The sequence below is a fragment of the Babylonia areolata genome, chromosome 22, assembly GCF_041734735.1.
Source record: "Babylonia areolata isolate BAREFJ2019XMU chromosome 22, ASM4173473v1, whole genome shotgun sequence".
In the NCBI taxonomy this organism is placed as follows: Eukaryota; Metazoa; Mollusca; class Gastropoda; order Neogastropoda; family Buccinidae; genus Babylonia; species Babylonia areolata.
Genome location: NC_134897.1, coordinates 25,897,584 through 25,919,674, shown reverse-complemented (window position 1 = coordinate 25,919,674; position 22,091 = coordinate 25,897,584). Strand labels below are relative to the sequence as shown.

General features: G+C 42.6%; 1 protein-coding gene across 3 annotated transcripts in view; it reads left to right on the top strand.

The window, feature by feature from the left end:
• LOC143297387 (solute carrier family 12 member 1-like) overlaps positions 1-22,091 on the top strand; it is a 79,185-nt gene that overhangs the window by 19,504 nt on the left and 37,590 nt on the right. For 2 of the 3 annotated variants that reach the window (XM_076609705.1, XM_076609704.1), the window contains exons 5-10: positions 11,664-11,771; positions 14,701-14,812; positions 16,249-16,376; positions 17,987-18,328; positions 18,857-18,964; positions 20,673-20,799. In XM_076609705.1, the coding sequence (XP_076465820.1) occupies positions 11,664-11,771; positions 14,701-14,812; positions 16,249-16,376; positions 17,987-18,328; positions 18,857-18,964; positions 20,673-20,799 (925 nt within the window). Of the gene's footprint in view, positions 1-11,663; positions 11,772-12,301; positions 12,326-14,700; positions 14,813-16,248; positions 16,377-17,986; positions 18,329-18,856; positions 18,965-20,672; positions 20,800-22,091 lie in introns of those variants that run through there. The other variant, XM_076609706.1, reaches the window with a different exon arrangement.

The window sequence follows — 22,091 nt, the reverse complement described above, 5'->3', positions numbered from 1 at the left end:
TGTGTTACATAACATGAGCATAGACCGGCTGAAGGGATTAGGATAGAGTCAGTGTTGCATAGTACTTTAAGCGGCATCACCAATATTTTGTGTGAGGAATTTTTTTTTAAATGTTCACACACACACACACACACACACACACACACACACACACACACACACACACATTATATATGTATATATATGTATACATGTTTTGCTTTTTTAGGGGTTGGGGGTCTATGGGTGGTGTGTGTTTCATGTGCATGTGCGTGCATACTCAATGTAAAATTTGTGTGGTGTGTAGCAAAAGCAGTACAGATCAATGGACCCACCTGTCTGAATTTCTGTGAGTCATTTCTGATCCCTGTGGGTCAATACTGCTTCATTATACAAAGGTGTATGCATGTAGATGTGTGTGTGTGTGTGTACGTACATAAAAAAAAAAACCCACCACCACAAAGTGGGGTTGTACTTGTAGACAGTCGGTAAAAAACTAAAATGTATGGTGGTATGGTCAGAGAAAAGAATAAGTGTAGAGAGAGAGAGTCAGAGAAAAAAAAAAATATATATATATATATGTGTGTGTGTGTGTGCGCTGTTTTCAGTGATTCACACTCTGAAGACTGTTTAGTTCTTCTTCACACACAATACCAGTACCGATTTAACCCCTTGATTGCTGAATCTTGGTGAAATGAGATGAGTGTGTCAACAGTTGTAACTGCAGTTCCTTCGTTTTATGTACGTTTCACTTTCAGTGATGTAATTAACCTTATTGATCAAAGGTAATCGTATAATCCCGAGACCAAGAAAAATCAAATGTATAATCCCAAGACGAAGAAATCCAGATGAAGAATGATGACTGACACCCAGACTTGTTCTGTCAGTGCTACTCAGTGAGGTGGTGGCCCTTCTCTGATAATCGAGTTGTCAGCAGCCGTCAAGGGGTTAAACCCTTGCTGTGCCAAGTTTCCATAGCAATGGACTCCTTGCAGCAGACCCGTGGCTGATGTCACCTGATGGGGAAGATGGCTGGGGAACCATGGGGCCTCTGTCAGAGGGTGTGAACTGGGGCATGAGGTCCTTCAGACTGCAGTCTGGAGGAGAGGAAGGTGGCAGAGTGGTTAAGACCCTCATCTGCCCACACAGTGTCCTTGAGGGTCTGGGTTCGATTCCCACTCCAGCCCTTTTCTCCCAAGTTTGACTGGAAAAATCAAATTGAGGGTCCGGTCATTGGAATTAGACAATTAATTGAGGTCCCATGTGTACAGCAGGCACTTGGCACACTTTAAATGAACCCATGACAACAACAGAGTTGTCCTCTGGCAAAATTCTGTAGAGGAAATCCCCTCTGAAAGGTACACAAATATATAATATATGTATGCACTCAAAACCTGACTAAGTACGTTAGGTTATGCTGTTGGTCAGGCATCTGCGTAGCAGATGAGGTGTAGCTGTATATATATGAATTTGTCTTAACACAGTGACGCCTCCTTGAGAAATTGAAACTGTAGTGTGAAATCAGATGGACTGAAGATTTGGAAAGCAGCACACCTGTTGTAATAATTTCACGTGTTATTTTGAGTTAATGTAGTAAATTCAGACTCATAGCACAGAAATCCTTGATCTCATCTCTTGTTAATCTTGAACAGCAAGTGCTCAGAGATCAGTTTGAAATTTTCTTGTAACATGCCTTGTGTGGCTTTGAGCAAGAAGTCAGCTTTTATGCAATGCTCTTTTCCATCAAGGCAATACACATTCTTCATTGACCTGCCTGATTATACAAAAAACAGTGGGGGTTTTCTTCTTTTTTTCCTATATATGTTTTTTTTTTTTAAATTAAGTCTCATTGACTTAATCAATGGCAAAAAAAACATTGTGTTACGAATATAATGATGAATCAGACTGCCCATTGTGGAACAATTCGTTACCATTATTACTTAAAAGCTGCTCGCCTTTGATTTGTCACTGTCAAACAACACCTTTTGAAAACCAAACATAAGCAGTTGACTGATCCAGATTCAAAAGAAAGCGTATTCGGTGACCTCCCCCCCCCCCCCCTCCGCCCCACCCACCCTCTCCTCCGTCTTTACACTTTTACAAGTCATGTTCAAAGACCGAGCTTCAGTGACACATGCCATGCACCTAAATGAACCCTCTGTGTTGTATGTGTGTGTTGTGCATTTATGCTTGTATAAGTGTGCTTTTGCACACATACCATGCGCCCCAAGAAATGAACCCTACATGTGTGTCTCTGTGTAGTGCATTTATATGTCAGTGTATGTATGTGTACTTTTGCCTTTTGTGGCTACATTTGTACAGATGTGGGCGGGTTGCTTGCTTTGTAAATATTGAATCCCCATTGAATAGCAACATTAAGAGATATAAAGTATTCTCGCTTTTTACCGATGGTTTAAATCAGGACTGTGCCTGCTACAGAAAGAAGGGCACATGTACACATACAGTTCTTTTCCTTTGTAAAGATATCTATATCTTTGACACTACCTGATATTGATCAACAAGACCAGATGAAGAAGAAAAGGTGCACAAAAGAAAAGAAATGGAGACCGGCGATATTCAAGGGGTTGTGTATAATTCCTAGTAATTTGGAATATCAGTAGCTGGAGTCGTATATAGTATGTACCGTTCTGTGGTTGGCAATTAATTATGATTCCCTCTGTTGGTTTTATGACTAACAGCTTCTCCACTCATTAAGAGCTCCACTTTCTTTTTTCTTTTCTCTCACTCTCTTTTCTCTCTCTCTCAACATGGTACACCCACTTCCTTACCCTCTATCCTTCCAACCTCTCACCCACTCCCTATATCCATTGCTTGAGTGTGTATGTGTGCACTGAAATGAATGCATGCATATACATGTTTGAATCACATTAAAGTGAATGGACAGTAAATCATTGAGAAGTTAAAATTCAGGTCTTTATGCTGACAACAATCTGTTGGTGAGCAGTGGGTTTTAACTCTTTCAGCTCTGCACCCAAGCACTGTTCTTGTATTAAAATTTGTTTCATTAAAATTGCGTATACGTTCATACTCATTCATAAACTTCAAGCGAAGGGGACTAACTTGTACAGTATTTCTGTCCACCTGTGTCAAATTGGAGGGGGAAAAAACAGTTGATTTCTGTGTGGTTTCTTTGTTTTTCCACATCAATATGGCAGGGAGACTTGCCATGCTTGTTAACTCCCTGGGATTGAATGGGTTAAAGAATCATCCAGGGTTTGTTGTTGTTGTTGTGCTTTTTTTGTTGTTTGTGGTTTGTTTTTTTCAAGGCATTCCTCACCTGCCTTCACACAAGCCTCGAATAAAATCCACACCTCATCTTGCACAGTTTCTTTCAGTCTGCTTTTAATCAGTGTGTCTGGTTTTTAAACTGGCAGTTCTGAGCTCATTTGTGTTAAAACATGGTTTTTAAACCTTATTAAGCATAGTCTGTTGTCACTTTCGTGCTTCAGAGATTCAGGTGTTTCTGTCAGGGCTCCTGATGAAGCACATGAATGGACATGCAGTGTATTCATTGAGCAGGTAGCAGAAAACTTTAACCCTTTGAGTCCTGAGTTCCTGAGCAATTTTAACCCTTCTGCCTGAGCTCCTGAGCCAAATTTGCAAATAATTGGTATTTAATGTGTCATGGCAGATATAAAAAGAGTGCCCTGACCATCGCTTTACCGGTGGTAGAGAAAAATGACATAATGCCTAGCCACCGGTTGAGCAGTGCGTAAACACTTGTGTCATGTTTTGCTATTGGTTGACTTATATTGAAATCGATCTTTTTTATCCAAAGCACATGCACAAAACACAGTGAAAAGGCGCGGCCATGTTGGTACTACGTTCGCTGACGTCAGAATATTATGTTTTTTCTGATTGGCTCTTCAATATAAGTCAACCAATAGCAAAACACAACACAAGTGTTTACGCACTGCTCAGCCGGTGGCTAGGCATTATGTCATTTTTCTCTACCACTGGTAAAGCAGTGGTCAGGGCTCAAAGGGTTAAAAGTAAACATTTTAAAGAACAAGCATATAAAGGAAAAAGTTAGAATAGTGTATCAGAGCTTCCGTCTGCCTTTGTAAGTGTGTTGTAATGCAGATTTTTTGGTGTGTGTTTTTTTTTTTTAATCAGAATGTGCAGCATTGGAATGACCCTCTGAAGGTTGTCTGGGATCCCTTGTGATTATGGTGGAAGATTCCTTGGGACCCTCCTCCCTTGAGACCCTCCCCGCCAAAGATAATAAAATGAAATGAAATAAAAAGCTCTGTTCAGCGCAGTAAGATTCCCATTTGCATGCATGGAAGGTATTCTTCCTCTCTCCCATCCCCCCCACCCCCCCACCCCACTTCTTCCCCCCCGTTCCCCCAGAGGCTATGTTCAGTGTGATAAGATTTCTGTTTACATGCATGGAAGGGGTGCTTAATTTGATAAGGGAAATATATCATGAATCTTGTGTGAGACAGACCGCCCATGAGCAGGACGCAGATTGTTCAAAGGGAAGGGGAAATGACAACAGTTGTGTATGCTGTTAATATCTGAAGTGTGTAACCTGGGAAGTGAGGAAATTATTACGTTGCCCTTGTGAGATGTGTAGTCAATATTGGGTGTGTGGGTGCGCATATAGAAGAAAGAGAAGGTGTAGGAACACACAGGCGCACACATGAAAGTGATGAAATTGTCAGATAAATCAATTATCAGCCAAACAGAACACATACACACACACTCTTTTACACACACACACACACATGCACACACTTACTCACACACACACACACACACACACACACACACACACGCATGCACCCACGTACGCGCGCACGCACACACACACACACACACACACACACACACACACACACACACACACCAGATGCACGTATGCACACACACACACACACACACACCAGATGTGGATTTAGGAGAAATTTCATACTAACGACTGTGTTCCAACACGTCTGTACTGTGTGTTGCTTGTCCAGTTTCTAGCCACAGTTTACTGTAGTTAAAGTTTACATCATCTTTCAGCTGTCTCCGCTTCTTTGCTTTTTCAATGGCATTACTGTACACACACACACACACACACACACACACACACACTCTCACACTTGAGTTTAACGTCACCCAAAATTGTTTCTCACTTTGTTTTTCTTTTTGACTGCAGTAATTTGATCTTTTTGTCTGCAACAGAAGTCATGAATTTCTAAGTGTACATGTTTTGTCCTTCTGATGGACACCCTTTCCGATTCGAAAGTTCAGTGCATGATGAATTATTTTTGTTGACAGCTGTATGAGAATAACATTAAACTGCATCATGAGTCTAATAGAATGTGTAGTTCACTTGTAGTTGAAGTACTTATGTTTGGATGTGGACAGCAGGTTAATCATCAGAAGAAGAAAAAAAAACAAAAAAAAACTGGCCATGAAGAGGTGAGGTGATGAATGAAGCAAGGAAGGAATTATGTTTTGATGTCCTGTCACACACAATAGACATCTAGTTAAAAGCATAAATTTTCGTATTCAACTTATTGAATATACATATATACACATGCACATGCATTGACAAGTGAACATACATTCACAGACACACACATACACACACACTCTCTCTCTCTCTCTCTCTCTCTCTAAATCTCTCACTCTCTTACACATTCACTCACACATTCACTCACACACACACACACACACACACACACATTCTGCCACAAAAATTCCTAGCATTTGCCCTTCTGTTTCTTCATTCCTCTTTGTGAGTGTGTGTGTGTTTGTTTTGTTTTTCTTTTCTCTTTCTTTCCTCCCCTGTTCTTTTTCTTCATTTCTCCTTTTTCCTTTTGCTTTATTTTTTCTTCTCTCTCTTGTGTCTGCTCTCAACTTTGATCTTTAGCACATGCATGCCACCTCACACACCATTCCTTTGTAGGTGGGTCCGCCCGTCATAAGGGGCACCAACATGAATCTCAAGAAGAGCGCATATGCTTGGATGTTTTCTGGGTCAGGTGTGCATGAACTGCGTTTTGTGTGTATGTGTGAGTGTGCGCTTTTGTGTGTGTGTGTGTGTGTGTGTGAGAGAGAGAGAGAGAGAGAGAGAGTATTCATGTGTGTGTATGCATGTGTGTGAGACTTTGTATATGAGATTCAGACAGAGAGCATGTATGTGTGTATATATGTGTGTGGTTTTGTGCATGTGTGAGAGACTGTGTATTTGAGATTTAGAGAGAGAGTGTGTGTGTGTGCATCTGTGAGAGTTTGTGTGTGAGTGTGTGTGTGTGAGAGAGAGAGAGAGAGATTTAGAGTATGTGTGTGTGTGTGTGGTAAATTCACAGAATATATATATAGAAAGAACAGTCTGTTCAGTCTGTTCCTTCAGGCCAGTTCACTGCCTGTGGATGAAGTGTTGTTCAATTGTTTTCTTTCTTGCTTAATGGATATTATTTGTTTTAGGCATGGGGTGTATTTGTGCAGTTTATCATGTGTGTATATGTGTGACGTGTGTGTATGTGTTGTAGATCAGGCTTCAAAAGGTGTGTGTCAAGTCTTCACACTCAAAATGATGATGTGTTTTGAGAAAAAAGGGTTATACTTCATCTTCAGGAAGTTTTTTGACTTCCTCATCACAATGACTTCCTTATCTGTATGTTGGACTTCAAGTGTATTGTTTATAGGAAGATGTTGGGCAGGAATTGGTTGCTTGGGGGGTGGAGGGGAGATGTTTTAGTTAGCTGAATCTGAATCCTCTGTTCATGCCAGTTTTGAGATTTTTGACTCTGATAGATGTGAAAATGCCTATAAATATTGTGGTTAACATTTTTGGAAAATAAGTGTGCAAAATTTGTTGATTATGTCCTGTGGAATATCTCCAACTACATACAAGGTACAACCTTTTTCTTTCTCTTATCTGATTCTTCATTCACTCTACATTCCAAAAATGTATAGGTTTTATAGGTTTACCTATTTATTCATACTAATAAGCACACAAATGCCCCAAATCAGAGAACAGGTCGTGGAAGCAAACGGTCCCTTTGCTTTAAGCGTGATTTCTGTATGCGTGTTTTATTTTTTCCAGCACTTTGAGGGTTGATTAACTCTGTGTGTGTGTGTGTGTGTGTGTGTGTGTGTGTGTGTGTGTGTGTGTGTGTGTACACAGACAGACAGGAAATTTACAATGAGAGAAGGAGGATATCCAAAAAAAAATCGGAAATAGAAACGTATTATTTGAAGAATTAACAGGCAGGCTTGTTCTACCACTGTTAAATCATTTTCTAAATGTTGGCTGCCAGCTGTGTACAGGTCAGGTGACACCTTTCTTAACCATTCTTACCACCTGAAAGTTGAAAAAGCTCCGCAGAGTGTGCCATACAATGTTGTTCAAGCCTCTGAGTAACCAACTTGTCATCGACGGCTATGATTTGTGTGAAATGAGGCACAAAATGAAAATGCTTTACTGTTGGGTCCATGTAGAAATTCTATCCTGTTCTGATTAAACTTTTATTTTGTGATCTTCCACTTGAGATTCCTATTTTCCTGTTGAGGAAAGTTTTATTTTTTGATTTTATCTTTTATGTTAATTGAAACTTGGGTTTGACGTGAAGATTATAGAATGTTAATAGTTTTTTTTTTTCATCATTTTCTTTTTAAGGATCATGATTTTTTTTCCCCAGTGTATTCTGCCTCTGTGATGGCTCCACGCAGTCAGACCGGCTATGAACAATGTGAAGACACATTAGGAGTCATATCAGCCAGGTTATGAACAACATGAAGACACATTAGGAGTCATATCAGCCAGGTTATGAACAACATGGAGACACATTAGGAGTCATATCAGCCAGGCTATGAACAACATGAAGACACGTTAGGAGTCGTATCAGCCAGGCTATGAACAACATAAAGACACATTAGGAGTCATATCAGCCAGGCTATGAACAACATGAAGACACATTAGGAGTCATATCAGCCAGGCAATGAACAATATGAAGACACATTAGGAGTCATATCAGCCAGGCAATGAACAGCATGGAGACACATTAGGAGTCATATCAGCCAGGCTATGAACAATATGAAGACACATTAGGAGTCATATCAGCCAGGCTATGAACAACATGAAGACACATTAGGAGTCATATCAGCCAGGCAATGAACAACATGGAGACACATTAGGAGTCATATCAGCCAGGCTATGAACAGCATGAAGACACATTAGGAGTCATATCAGCCAGGCTATGAACAGCATGAAGACACATTAGGAGTCATATCAGCCAGGCTATGAACAATATGAAGACACATTAGGAGTCATATCAGCCAGGCTATGAACAACATGAAGACACATTAGGAGTCATATCAGCCAGGCTATGAACAACATGAAGACACATTAGGAATCATATCAGCCAGGCTATGAACAACATGAAGACACATTAGGAATCATATCAGCCAGGCTATGAACAACATGAAGACACATTAGGAGTCATATCAGCCAGGCTATGAACAACATGAAGACACATTAGGAGTCATATCAGCCAGGCTATGAACAACATGAAGACACATTAGGAGTCATAACAGCCAGGCTATGAACAACATGAAGACACGTTAGGAGTCATATCAGCCAGGTTATGAACAACATGAAGACACGTTAGGAGTCATATCATCCAGGCTATGAACAGCGTGGAGACACATTAGAAGTCATATCAGCCAGGTTATGAACAGCGTGGAGACACATTAGGAGTCATATCAGCCAGGCTATGAACAATATGAAGACACATTAGGAGTCATATCAGCCAGGCAATGAACAATATGAAGACACATTAGGAGTCATATCAGCCAGGCAATGAACAGCATGGAGACACATTAGGAGTCATATCAGCCAGGCTATGAACAATATGAAGACACATTAGGAGTCATATCAGCCAGGCTATGAACAACATGAAGACACATTAGGAGTCATATCAGCCAGGCAATGAACAACATGGAGACACATTAGGAGTCATATCAGCCAGGCTATGAACAGCATGAAGACACATTAGGAGTCATATCAGCCAGGCTATGAACAGCATGAAGACACATTAGGAGTCATATCAGCCAGGCTATGAACAATATGAAGACACATTAGGAGTCATATCAGCCAGGCTATGAACAACATGAAGACACATTAGGAGTCATATCAGCCAGGCTATGAACAACATGAAGACACATTAGGAATCATATCAGCCAGGCTATGAACAACATGAAGACACATTAGGAATCATATCAGCCAGGCTATGAACAACATGAAGACACATTAGGAGTCATATCAGCCAGGCTATGAACAACATGAAGACACATTAGGAGTCATATCAGCCAGGCTATGAACAACATGAAGACACATTAGGAGTCATAACAGCCAGGCTATGAACAACATGAAGACACGTTAGGAGTCATATCAGCCAGGTTATGAACAACATGAAGACACGTTAGGAGTCATATCAACCAGGCTATGAACAGCGTGGAGACACATTAGAAGTCATATCAGCCAGGTTATGAACAGCGTGGAGACACATTAGGAGTCATATCAGCCAGGCTATGAACAATATGAAGACACATTAGGAGTCATATCAGCCAGGCTATGAACAACATGAAGACACATTAGGAGTCATATCAGCCAGGTTATGAACAACATGAAGACACATTAGGAGTCATATCAGCCAGGCTATGAACAACATGGAGACACATTAGGAGTCATATCAGCCAGGCAATGAGCAACATGAAGACACATTAGGAGTCATATCAGCCAGGTTATGAACAGCATGGAGACACATTAGGAGTCATATCAACCAGGTTATGAACAACGTGAAGACACATTAGGAATCATATCACATTATCAGCCAGGCTATGAACAACATAAAGACACATTAGGAGTCATATCAGCCAGGCTATGAACAACGTGAAGACACATTAGGAGTCATATCAGCCAGGCTATGAACAACGTGAAGACACATTAGGAGTCATATCAGCCAGGCTATGAACAACATGAAGACACGTTAGGAGTCATATCAGCCAGGCTATGAACAACGTGAAGACACGTTAGGAGTCATATTCATATTCATTGTTAGTTGTTTCTCATTCCACATGTTAGTCACTTTCTCAAAAAAAAACACCAACCAAAAAAAGCTTTGTGTTTTCAGTTCAGCTCGAGCGACTGATGATATGTAGACTCATGTTGGCGATGATTTTTCCACATTCACCCCACACCCACTCCCCCTTCCCACTTGTGAACTTTGTTGCTGTCGTTTAACCCATTGACTGCTGCTGACAGTATGCTCACTAGTGAAGGCTGTCATCTCACTGTGATGAAACTGACCTCGCAGGTCAGGATGTCAGTCATCATTCTTTGTTTGGACTTTGTCCTCCTAGGAATGGGTTCCTTTTGTTGGGCAGAATTAATTTACACCTCTTGAAAGTACACAGGATGTAGTTCTGCAAATTAGATTGTTATCACACTGATGTCAGTTCACCATGCTTCAGCAGTTAAAGGGTTACATGAAGTGGGTGTGTTCTGTGCTGCCATTATAAGGCTGGGAGGGGACGGCACTGTCACGGACATGACAAGGACACAGACCTGACGTCCTTTTCAAGTCTCTGTGTGTGTGTGTGTGTGTGTGTGTGTGTGTGTGTGTGTGTGTGTGTGTGTGTGTGACCTTTGTACGTTGTGTGGATGGGAGTCAGGGGAGCATGGAGGAGAGGAGTGGAGTGGTGGAGGTGGTGAATTTTGCATGACACTCAGGCACAGCCTTGTTAAAGAATGCAGATGATTAAAAGGGAAGAAGCATTTAGATGACAGAATTTTTCTTATCCCCCTTCCTTTTTTTTTTCTTTTAAAATTAATGACAGGTCCAGGGTAGTTCTGAATTTCATTTCGCTATATTATGTCAGGTTATGAACTGGAACAAGAAAAGAGAGAGAGGAAAAAAAGAACGCAGCTGAAAATAGACTTGGTTGATATGGCAGCAGCATCAAAAGTAGTGGTTCAAAATCAAACTGTGTTACCTGTTCAGAATCTGAAATGATGAAGAAGTTGCTGACCGACAGACATTCACATGTTTAAGTTGTAACGCCCTCCCATACACATGTGTACATATATGTACATGTGTACTTGCAATATATAGGGTCCCAATGTGTGTGTTCATGTGTGCATGTGTCCAATACCTCTTCCTTCCTGATGTGTTTTCACATGCAGAGAAAGGTGGCAGAATGGTTAACATGCATATCTGCCAATACACTATATACAGTGTCCGTTAGGATCTGGGTCTGGATCCCAGTCTTGCCCTTTCTCCCAAGTTCTGGCTGGAAAATAAACTGATGATTATTTGGATGCAACAGTGAACCAAAGTCGCATGTGCATCACACAGTTGGTGACCAAAACCAATGGTATCTTAAGTGTTGTCTTGCGGCAAAACTCTGTAGAAGGAACCCACTCTCCGATAGGTACACACACACACACACACACACAAAAAGAAAGTGTATATATATATATATATATATATATATATATATATGTGTGCATGCACTCAATGCCTGACGCAGTGCATTGGGTTATGCTGCTGGTCAGACAGTGGCCTAGCAGATGTGGTGTAGTGCATATGGATTTGTCGGAATGCAGTGACGCTCCCTTGAGAAACTGGAACTGAAAGTGTGTGCGGTGTTGTGTGTTTCAGTACACTGGGCTGATGACGACGGCGGAGAACGACATCCGCATCATCGGGGCCATCACCCTCCTCATCCTGTGTGGCATCTCAGTCTGTGGCATGGAGTGGGAAACTCGGGTCAGTCCTGCGACAGTGTTGTCCGTCTGTCTGTCTGTCCATCTGTCTGTTTGTCTGTCTGTCCGTCAGTCTGTGGCATGGAGTGGGAAACTTGGGTCAGGCTTGTGACAGTGTCGTCCGTCTGTCTGTCTGTCCATTTGTCTGTTTGTTTGTCTGTCTGTCCGTCAGTCTGTGGCATGGAGTGGGAAACTCGGGTCAGGCTTGTGACAGTGTTGTCCGTCTGTCTGTCTGTCCATTTGTCTGTCTGTCTGTCAGTCTGTGGCATGGAGTGGGAAACTCGGGTCAGTCCTGCGACAGTATTGTCTGTCTGTCTGTCCGTCTGTTTGTCTGTCTGTCCATCAGTCTGTGGCATGGAGTGGGAAACTCGGGTCAGTCTTGTGACAGTGTTGTCTGTCTGTCTGTCTGTCCATCTGTCTGTTTGTTTGTCTGTCTGTCTGTCTGTCCGTCAGTCTGTGGCATGGAGCGGGAAACTTGGGTCATTCGTGTGACAGTGTTGTCCATCTGTCTGTCTGTCCATCTGTCCGTCTGTCTGTGGCATGGAGTGGGAAACTCGGGTCAGTCTTGTGACAGTGTTGTCCATCTGTCTGTCTGTCCATCTGTCTGTTTGTCTGTCTGTCCGTCTTTCTGTGGCATGGAGTGGGATACTCGGGTCAGTCCTGAGATAGTGTTGCCCGATGTTCATCTGTCAGTCCATCCATCTGTCTGTCTCACTGTCGTGTCTGTGTGTTGGCTGTCCTATTTCTTGGAAGTAGTGGACGTTTTTTTTTTTCTCTTTTACTAGTTGTAAGCTATCCCTCCACCCCACATCACCCTTCTTCCTCTCTCCAGACACACACACTGTCTCTCTCTCTCTCTCTCTCTCTCTCTCTCTCTCTCTCTCTCTCTCATCAGTGTGTCAAAGTTATGAATTTGTAGAACTCTGCTATGATATGATCAGACAAGTGCATCACTTTTGCTCTTACCAGCCAAAGGCACACTAAACACAACTTTACAATGCTTTGTGCTTCCCGTCAGCTGAGTGGGGGTGTGAACAAAAAGACAGAGCAGAACAAAATAAAGGTTACAGATCCCAAAGTCTATTACAGCCGCAGGGGCACTGAGTTTGTATTCGCAGTGTCTGGTGCTCGGTACAGGAACCTGGCTCCTGTGCTTCCAGACAAAATGGAGAAACAAAATCAAAGGGAGGTGGTTTGTTGGGTTTATTCCTTTTGTTGTACCTTTTGTTCACCTGCACAGACAGGTTGCCAGGAAGTGCCAAGCAGCATGTGCTTGAAGTTGGCTTTGTGTTTGATGCTGGAAGAAGTCTTGGAAAAATGAGAACCATTTCAGGGCTGGTGGAAAAGACTAGAAAAAGAATGTTTTGCCCTTCAGGGTCTGCATGATTATTTGATTGATAGGTTAATGCATTAAATAACAAATCAAATAAGGTTAATGCATTAGATAACAAATCATATAAGGTTAATGCATTAAAAAAAACAATCAATCAAAGAAACAAAATGTGATTAAACCATTGATACCGGGATATCCACCAATCTCTTTCGTTTGCAATGTAGCAGGCAATTATTTTTATTTCGTTTGGCTTTGTGTTTGGTGTGGACAACTTTGCAGTCTGGTCCGACAAAGGTCTGGTAAAAGTATGGAATCATATTATGTGGGAACTTGCCAGGAAGCACCAGGCAGCGTGGGCTTGAAGCTGAAGCTGGCTTTGCCCTAGTGACTGACTCAACTGACCAGTTGGTCCACCTGTGGATCTCTTCTATGTGAACGTGTGTTTCTGAGGGCAGGTTGCAGCTTGGTGGTGGTGTTCTTGGGCACCAATGCAGTGTACACATGTTGTTTTTTTCCTCTTCCCCCAAACCCCTTTACTCTTTTTTTTTTTTTTTTTTTTTTTTTTGTCTGCCCTATATTGAAGTCTCCAAGTAATGTGCGTGCTTGTGGGTGAGTGATCTGTGTGTGTGTGTGTGTGTGTGTGTGTGTGTGTGTGTGTTCTGTGTGCATTTGTGCATATAATTATGAGACTTATTCTGTGCTTTTTTTGTGCCATGATACATAATTATTTGCAATCTGTATTATTCAGTTGTCATGGTGAATATATAAAATGTAACAGTTCTTCTGTGCGGTTCCCCAATGACTCTTCATAGAACTGAGGGAGAAGGTTTTTTTGTTTGTTTTTGTTGTTTTTTTAAATCTATTGTATGTCTTCATGTATTGTTGTTTACCATAATTGACTATTGTGTGTGTATGCCTTCATGTGCTGTTGTTTACCATTATGCACTAACGTATGCATGTTGTTTCTTGGGAAGTGCTTAGATGCCACTATGTGAAGAGTTTGCATTATATAAGTATTACATATTATCATGATCATGATAGTGATGGTGAGGCATGACGCGAGGCTTGGCGCTTTTGCACGTTATTGTTATCATCATCATGGTGGTGATTCGTGAAGTGAGGCATGGTGCTTTTACACATTATTATTATCATAGTGATGGTGGTGATTCGTGAAGTGAGGCATGGTGCTTTTGCACGTTATTGTTATCATCATCATGGTGGTGATTCGTGAAGTGAGGCATGTGCTTTTGCACGTTATTGTTATCATCATCATGGTGGTGATTCGTGAAGTGAGGCATGGTGCTTTTGCACGTTATTGTTATCATCAAACATGGTGGTGATTTGTGAAGTGAGGCTGGTGCTTTTGCACGTTATTGTTATCATCATCATGGTGGTGATTCGTGAAGTGAGGCATGGTGCTTTTACACATTATTATTATCATAGTGATGGTGGTGATTTGTGACGTGCAGCATGGCGCTTTTACACATTATTATTATCATAGTGATGGTGGTGATTTGTGACGTGCTGCATGGCGCTTTTACATATTATTATCAACCTCATGATGGTGGAGGCGTGATGGAGGCATGTTGCTGTGTTTCAGGCCCAGATGGTGCTGCTGACAGCGCTGCTGGTCGCCCTGGTCAGCTTCTTCGTGGGGGTCTTCCTCCCACCCACAGACTACAAGGCCGCTCGGGGCTTCACCGCATTTAATAGTACGTGACAGGACTCTTTATCTAGCTGGGAGTGGTTCGGCCATTTCTGATGATGATTATAGTAATAATAATGATATAAGTAATAACTGATAATAATGATAATGATAATAATGATAATAGTAATGATAATGATAATAGTAATAATAATGATAATAGTAATAATAATGATGATAATAGTAATAATAATGATAACAACAACAATAATAATAATAATTATTATTAATGATAATTATAATAATAAGCAATAACTTACATGACAAGGGCTCAGCATTACTGGTTGCCTTGGGCAAGTAGATTGCCCTGTTGGGCAAGCTGAGCCCTTTCTGTACTTGCCTGACTGGGTGGGTGGTGTTTCGTAAGACCAGCATGTTCAGTTATTTTTTTAAATATTGGTCACTCTCTACTGATACCAATCATCTGATATTCTGTGGCAGACAATGTTTTGTGTTGCAACTTCAATCAGCAAGGTGAAGAAGAGAGTTGTTGTGCAACTCTAAGGTGATGTGCCACTGGCTGCTGCTGTTTTTTGGACAGCCAATTGTAAATTTTCTTGCAGCCCAGTTTTTCAGCCGTATTTTAATTGCTTGGCCACAATGTGAACTTTGACACAGGTGTGGAACTCTCTTCAGTTTACAACAGTCTGTTGCAACACCACTGTCAAGCCCATTATGGATAAGCAGCAGAAATACAGATGTTAACCTTACTTCTTGTTCTTCTTTGTTCATGGGCTGCGTCTCCCACATTCACTGATATACACCAGTGGGCTTTTACCACCACCATGTAGGCAGCCATACTCTTTTGGGGGTATGTTCTTGTTTCCACAACCCACCCAACAATGACATGAATTACAGGCTCTTTAGCATGTGTATTTGATGTTCTGCATGGGTTTACCCACAATGGGGGTTCAGGTACTAGCGGGTCTGCACATATGTTGATCTGGGAGATCGGAAAAATCTCCACCCTTTACCCACCAGGCGCTGTTACGGGGATTCAAACCTGGGACCTTCATATTGATATTCCAGTACTTCAGCCACTTGATAGTTGCACCTATCAACTTAGTTACTCTCAGCCAGTTCTAACCCAACATCCAACACATTCCTGTATCAGTTTCACTGAGGAAGGTGGTGAGAAACCACTGATTTCTAGTAAGTTCAAAGTTTCCAGTCTGAGTGAGGAGACTTTCTTCTCTGTGTTTATGATGTTGGTATGTTTTTACCCTCTTTAAAAAATTTTTTTTTTTTTACATGTTTCATCAAAGTTGAGCGATATCCTTTTTAGCCTCTTTTTTTTTACACGTTCCATGAAAACTGAGCGATATCCTATTTACCCTCTTTTTTTTACATGTTCCATGAAAACTGAGCCATATCCTTTTTACCCTCTTTTTTGACATGTTCCTTGAAAACTGAGTGATGTTCTTTCTGTTCCTGTTTTGGCAGTGGAGGTTCTGCAAACCAATGCCTTCAGCGACTATCGTGGTGACGTGAACTTTGCCGCTGTGTTTTCCGTGTTCTTCCCTGCAGCCACCGGCATCCTGGCTGGAGCCAATATATCTGGGGACCTGAAGGTGGGCACGTCCCTGTGTTGCTGTCACTGTTGTTGTGTTGTGTTGTTGTCCTGTGTGGTGTTCTTCTACTTTCTTACTGCAAGAGATTTCTCAGCATGAGATTCAGGCTGCTTTCCCCAGGACACAGCTCATCTGTTTCTATGAGTGAATTTATTACCCACATACATATGTATTATAAAATTTTAAAAAAAACACAATAATTAAGCCTCTCATGTTACCATGGGTTCGTTTAGATTTGCAAAGTGCATGCTGCATAGAAATTAAAAGTTTTCAGTTAATCATCTCTGAAAGTGTAACACTTAGGCTGCTACCACCACTGAAGGTCTAGTGAAGGTAGGGAGGGAGAGTAAAAGTCCCAGTCCTAACATGAATCAAGCCTGGGATCCTTGTTTCCTAATCTTGGGCTATACCATAAGACTACTGCTGTACATATGATACAGCAGTGTTGATGTTTGTGTGAGTGTGGTCTGTTGGCGGGTGATAGCCCTGTATTACTGATGTTGGTGTGGGCGTGGTGTGTTAGAGGATGACTGGTCCTGTATCACTGATGTGGGTGTGGTGTGTTAGAGGATGACTGTCGTGTATCACTGATGTGGGTGTGGTGTGTTAGAGGATGACTGTCGTGTATCACTGATGTGGGTGTGGTGTGTTAGAGGATGACTGTCGTGTATCACTGATGTGGGTGTGGTGTGTTAGAGGATGACTGTCGTGTATCACTGATGTGGGTGTGGTGTGTTAGAGGATGACTGTCGTGTATCACTGATGTGGGTGTGGTGTGTTAGAGGATGACTGTCCGTGTATCACTGATGTGGGTGTGGTGTGTTAGAGGATGACTGTCCTGTATCACTGATGTGGGTGTGGTGTGTTAGAGGATGACTGGTCCTGTATCACTGATGTGGGTGTGGTGTGTTAGAGGATGACTGTCCTGTATCACTGATGTGGGTGTGGTGTGTTAGAGGATGATGGTCCTGTATCACTGATGTGGGTGTGGTGTGTTAGAGGATGACTGGTCCTGTATCACTGATGTGGGTGTGGTGTGTTAGAGGATGACTGGTCCTGTATCACTGAAGTGGGTGTGGTGTGTTAGAGGATGATGGTCCTGTATCACTGATGTGGGTGTGGTGTGTTAGAGGATGACTGTCCTGTATCACTGATGTGGGTGTGGTGTGTTAGAGGATGATGGTCCTGTATCACTGATGTGGGTGTGGTGTGTTAGAGGATGATGGTCCTGTATCACTGATGTGGGTGTGGTGTGTTAGAGGATGACTGTCCTGTATCACTGATGTGGGTGTGGTGTGTTAGAGGATGATGGTCCTGTATCACTGATGTGGGTGTGGTGTGTTAGAGGATGATGGTCCTGTATCACTGATGTGGGTGTGGTGTGTTAGAGGATGATGGTCCTGTATCACTGATGTGGGTGTGGTGTGTTAGAGGATGACTGTCGTGTATCACTGATGTGGGCGTGGTGTGTTAGAGGATGACTGTCCTGTATCACTGATGTGGGTGTGGTGTTAGTGGATGATGGTCCTGTATCACTATCACTGATGTGGATGTGCTGTGTTAAAGATGATGGTCCTCTGTCACTGGTGTTTGTATGCGTCATGGTCCAGGACCCGGCCAAGGCGATCCCCAAAGGCACGCTGATTGCCATCTTGATCAGCACGGCTGTCTACATCATGGTGGCCATCCTGCTGGGGGGCAGCGTCTTGCGGGTGGCCAATGGGTACGAACCCCTGAGCGAGGTGCTCCACACCACTGTCCTGCCCACGTTGGACAACAGCACCCTGTCTTACCTCACCACCATGTTTGGGCCGTCCTCCTTCAACATCTCCACCACCACTCTTGTGCCTTCTGCCTCCACTGCCCAACCCTACGTCTACTCCATGGCCAACGTGGCCAACTGCTCTCTGGTGGAGGGGGGCTGCAAGTATGGGCTGTTTGAGGATTACAAGGTGAGTCTGACAACCTGTTGGTATGGACTGTTTGAAGTTTACAGAGTGAGTCTGACGACCTGTTGGTTTGGGCTGTTTGAAGATTATAGAGTGAGTCTGATGACCTGTTGGTTTGAGCTGTTTGAGGATTACAAGGTGAGTCTGACGACCTGTTGGTTTGGGCTGTTTGAAGATTACAGAGTGAGTCTGACGACCTGCTGGTACTAATTCTTTGAAGATTAATAGGTTTAGTCTGACGACCTAAAGTGATGAATGTGGTGTCGTCTTTTGTGTGGAGATGATGTGCAGTGTGATGTTTTCAGGTGATGATGTGCAGTGTGATGTTTTCAGGTGATGATGTGTGTGTGTGATGTTTTCAGGTGATGATGTGCAGTGTGATGTTTTCAGGTGATGATGTGTGTGTGTGATGTTTTCAGGTGATGATGTGCAGTGTGATGTTTTCAGGTGATGATGTGCAGTGTGATGTTTTCAGGTGATGATGTGCAGTGTGATGTTTTCAGGTGATGATGTGCAGTGTGATGTTTTCAGGTGATGATGATTGCGTCAGCGTTCGGCCCTCTGGTGACAGTTGGCATCTTCTCTGCCACTCTCTCTTCAGCCCTGGCCAGCCTGGTGTCTGCACCTAAAGTCTTTCAGGTAATGTGCACAGCTTGCAGCTCCTCAAGGAGGCGTCACTGCTTGCACACAGACAATCCATACTATACATTACACAGCAACTGCTTGGCAGATGCCTGACCAACAACACAGTTCAGTGCACTTTGGCCATGAGTGCTTGCATTTATATTTGTGTATCTATCAGAGTGGATTTCTTCAACACAGTTTTGCCAAAGGACAACACTTAGGTTGCCGTGGGTTCTTTTTTATGTGCGCCAAGTTCGTGCTGCATCAGACATCGGTTTATAAGAGGAAGGTGGCAGGATGGTTAAAATGCTTATCTGTCTGTACAATGACCATGAGGGTCTGGGCTCGAATCCCCTCTCACCATTTCTCCCAAGTTTGAAGTGAAAATCAAACCTAGCATTTAGTCACCCAGATGTGCACAGGAAGGTTTGGTTGTCTGCCATATAGCTTTGAGTTTTGTGTATGTTTGTTTGTTGTGAGAGAAAGTGTAAGACAAGTGTAACTTGCTTAATTGCTTTATATTGATACACAGCAGTGTCAAGAAGCCAAACGATTCAGATTTTGGCCCGAATAAAATGTTTTTGATGCAAAAGTGACTTAACTGACGCTTAATGTATCTCCTTTCATCTCTGTCAAGTATTAGATCAGTCTACAAATCAGATCACAGTGGTGCTTTTGTTCCAGTTCTTTTTCTATCCCACTGTGCCTGACTGTAGAGGCATCGCTGTTCCTCATCTCTCCCATTGTGTTGCTCAGTCTCAGGCCTGTCCATTCTGGGACATTATCATATCATCCCTGGTTTTTTTTTCTGTCTTCCTCTCGTTCTTCTTCCTTGCACTATGCCCTCTGTCCCATCACCTGTTTTTAACCTTTTTTTTTTCTAGGCAGCCTGAGGCCAGGATTGGTGTTGTCCCGAGGCAGCAAGAAGTGCCCTGAATAATAATCACAATAATCGTCAAATATATGTTGTGCCTTTCCATGTAAAATCATGCTCAGTTGTGCTGTACAATGTAAAAACTCAAGTGTACAACATGCGTTTAAACAATAGAATAACATGCGTATAACCCTGCACAGACACCCAGCCAAACACTGAAACACTAATTTATGTACATACACATACGAAAAAAAAAAAAAAAAAAAAAAGCTAATAAATCAGACACAACAGTGGTCATACATATCATGCATCACAATACCTAAATGATACATATCATATCCCAACAGTTCAACACCAGAATCACAATACTTTGTATTTGCATTTCGCTTTTTGTCACAACAGAGTCTCTGTGAAATTTGGGCTGCTCTCCCCAGGGAGAGCGTGTCGCTACACTGAGAGCCTCATCCATTTTTTGTTGTTGTTTTTTCCTGCGTGCAGTTTTATTTGTTTTTCCTATCGAAGTGGATTTTTCTACAGAATTTTGCCAGGAACAACCCTTTTGTTGCTGTGGGTTCTTATACTTGTGCTAAGTGCATGCTGCACACAGGAACTTGGTTTATCATCTCATCCAAATGACTAGCGTCCAGACCACCACTCAAGGTCTAGTGAAGGGGGAGAAAATATCGGTGGTTGAGCCGTGATTCGAACAAGTGCACTCAGATCTCGCTTCCTAGGCGGACACGTTACCTATAGGCCATCACTCCGCTTCAAACCAGTATCACGATACTTGAACAGCAGTGACATGTATACACGACAGTTTGACCAGGAGGTGTGGTGTGTTCCCTGCAGGCCGTGTGTCAGGACAAGATTTTCCCCAAGCTGGACTGGTTCACCCAATACCCCGGGAGGAATGGCGGTGTGTCCTGGCGCTGCAACTGCCTCGTCTTCTTCCTGGGCATGGTCTTCACTCTGATTGGTGGGTGTTCGGTGGGCGTGTCTCTGAGTGTGTGGTGGGTGCTCTGCGGGTGGGTCTACACTGATTGGTGGGTGCTTGGTGGGTGTGTCTGTTTGTGTGGTGGGTGCCCTGTGGGCGTGTCTCTGAGTGTGTGGTGGATGCTTGGTGGATGTTTCTCTGGTTTGAGTGTCCTTGTTGCTCTGATTGGTGGGTGTTCAGTGGGCGTGTCTCTGTTTCAGAGTGCTGGTTGCTTTGATTGGTAGGTGTTCAGTGGGCGTGTGTCTGTCTGAGCATGCAAATTATTCTTGATTGATTGATAAGCATGCTTAAATAGTGCTCATCCTTGGTCAGAGACCGAGCTCTAAGCACTTTACAAAGTCATTTGCAGTTTCTCTTTAAGGGACAGTTTCAGTTCAGTTTCAGTAGCTCAAGGAGGTGTCACTGCGTTCGGACACATCCATATACGCTACACCACATCTGCCAAGCAGATGCCTGACCAGCAGCGTAACCCAACATGCTTAGTCAGGCCTTGGGGGGGGGGGGGGGGGGTGAATACATAATAGATAAATACATTTTTTTTTTTTTAAATACTACTACTAATAATATGTATAAGGTGCAAAAACTTGATGAAGTCAGCTATAAGCGTACATAAATAAATAATAATTATAATATTTAAAAAAAAAGGTAGTAGTAGTAATAATAATAAATAAAAAAGACAACAATGATGTTAAATAAGCAAATAAATGTAAAACATGGAGACACACATTCACACATACACCCACATAAGCATAACAGATATACACCAAACATGCAGTTTCACAGATACAAAAGCACAGTCAAATACACATAAACGTACATGAGCCCCAACACACACACACATTACCCTGCACCTCCTCTACCCCCCCTCCTCCACACACTCATTTCTAGGCTACGTATCGCAGCTTCCACACCACTCACTCACACACACACACACACACACACACACACACACACAGAGTCAAATACACATAAATGTACATGAGCCCCAACACACACACACATTCACACATTACCCTGCACCTCCTCTACCCCCCTCCTCCACACACTCATTTCTAGGCTACGTATCGCAGCTTCCACACCACTCACACACACACACACACACACACACACACACACAGAGTCAAATACACATAAACGTACATGAGCCGCAACACACACACACACACACACACACATACACCCCACACACACACACAAGGGACAATAAAGATTGTTGTGTCCAGAATGGATCAGAGTGTGGTGATTTTGGAGGATCACCATGACATAATAATGAA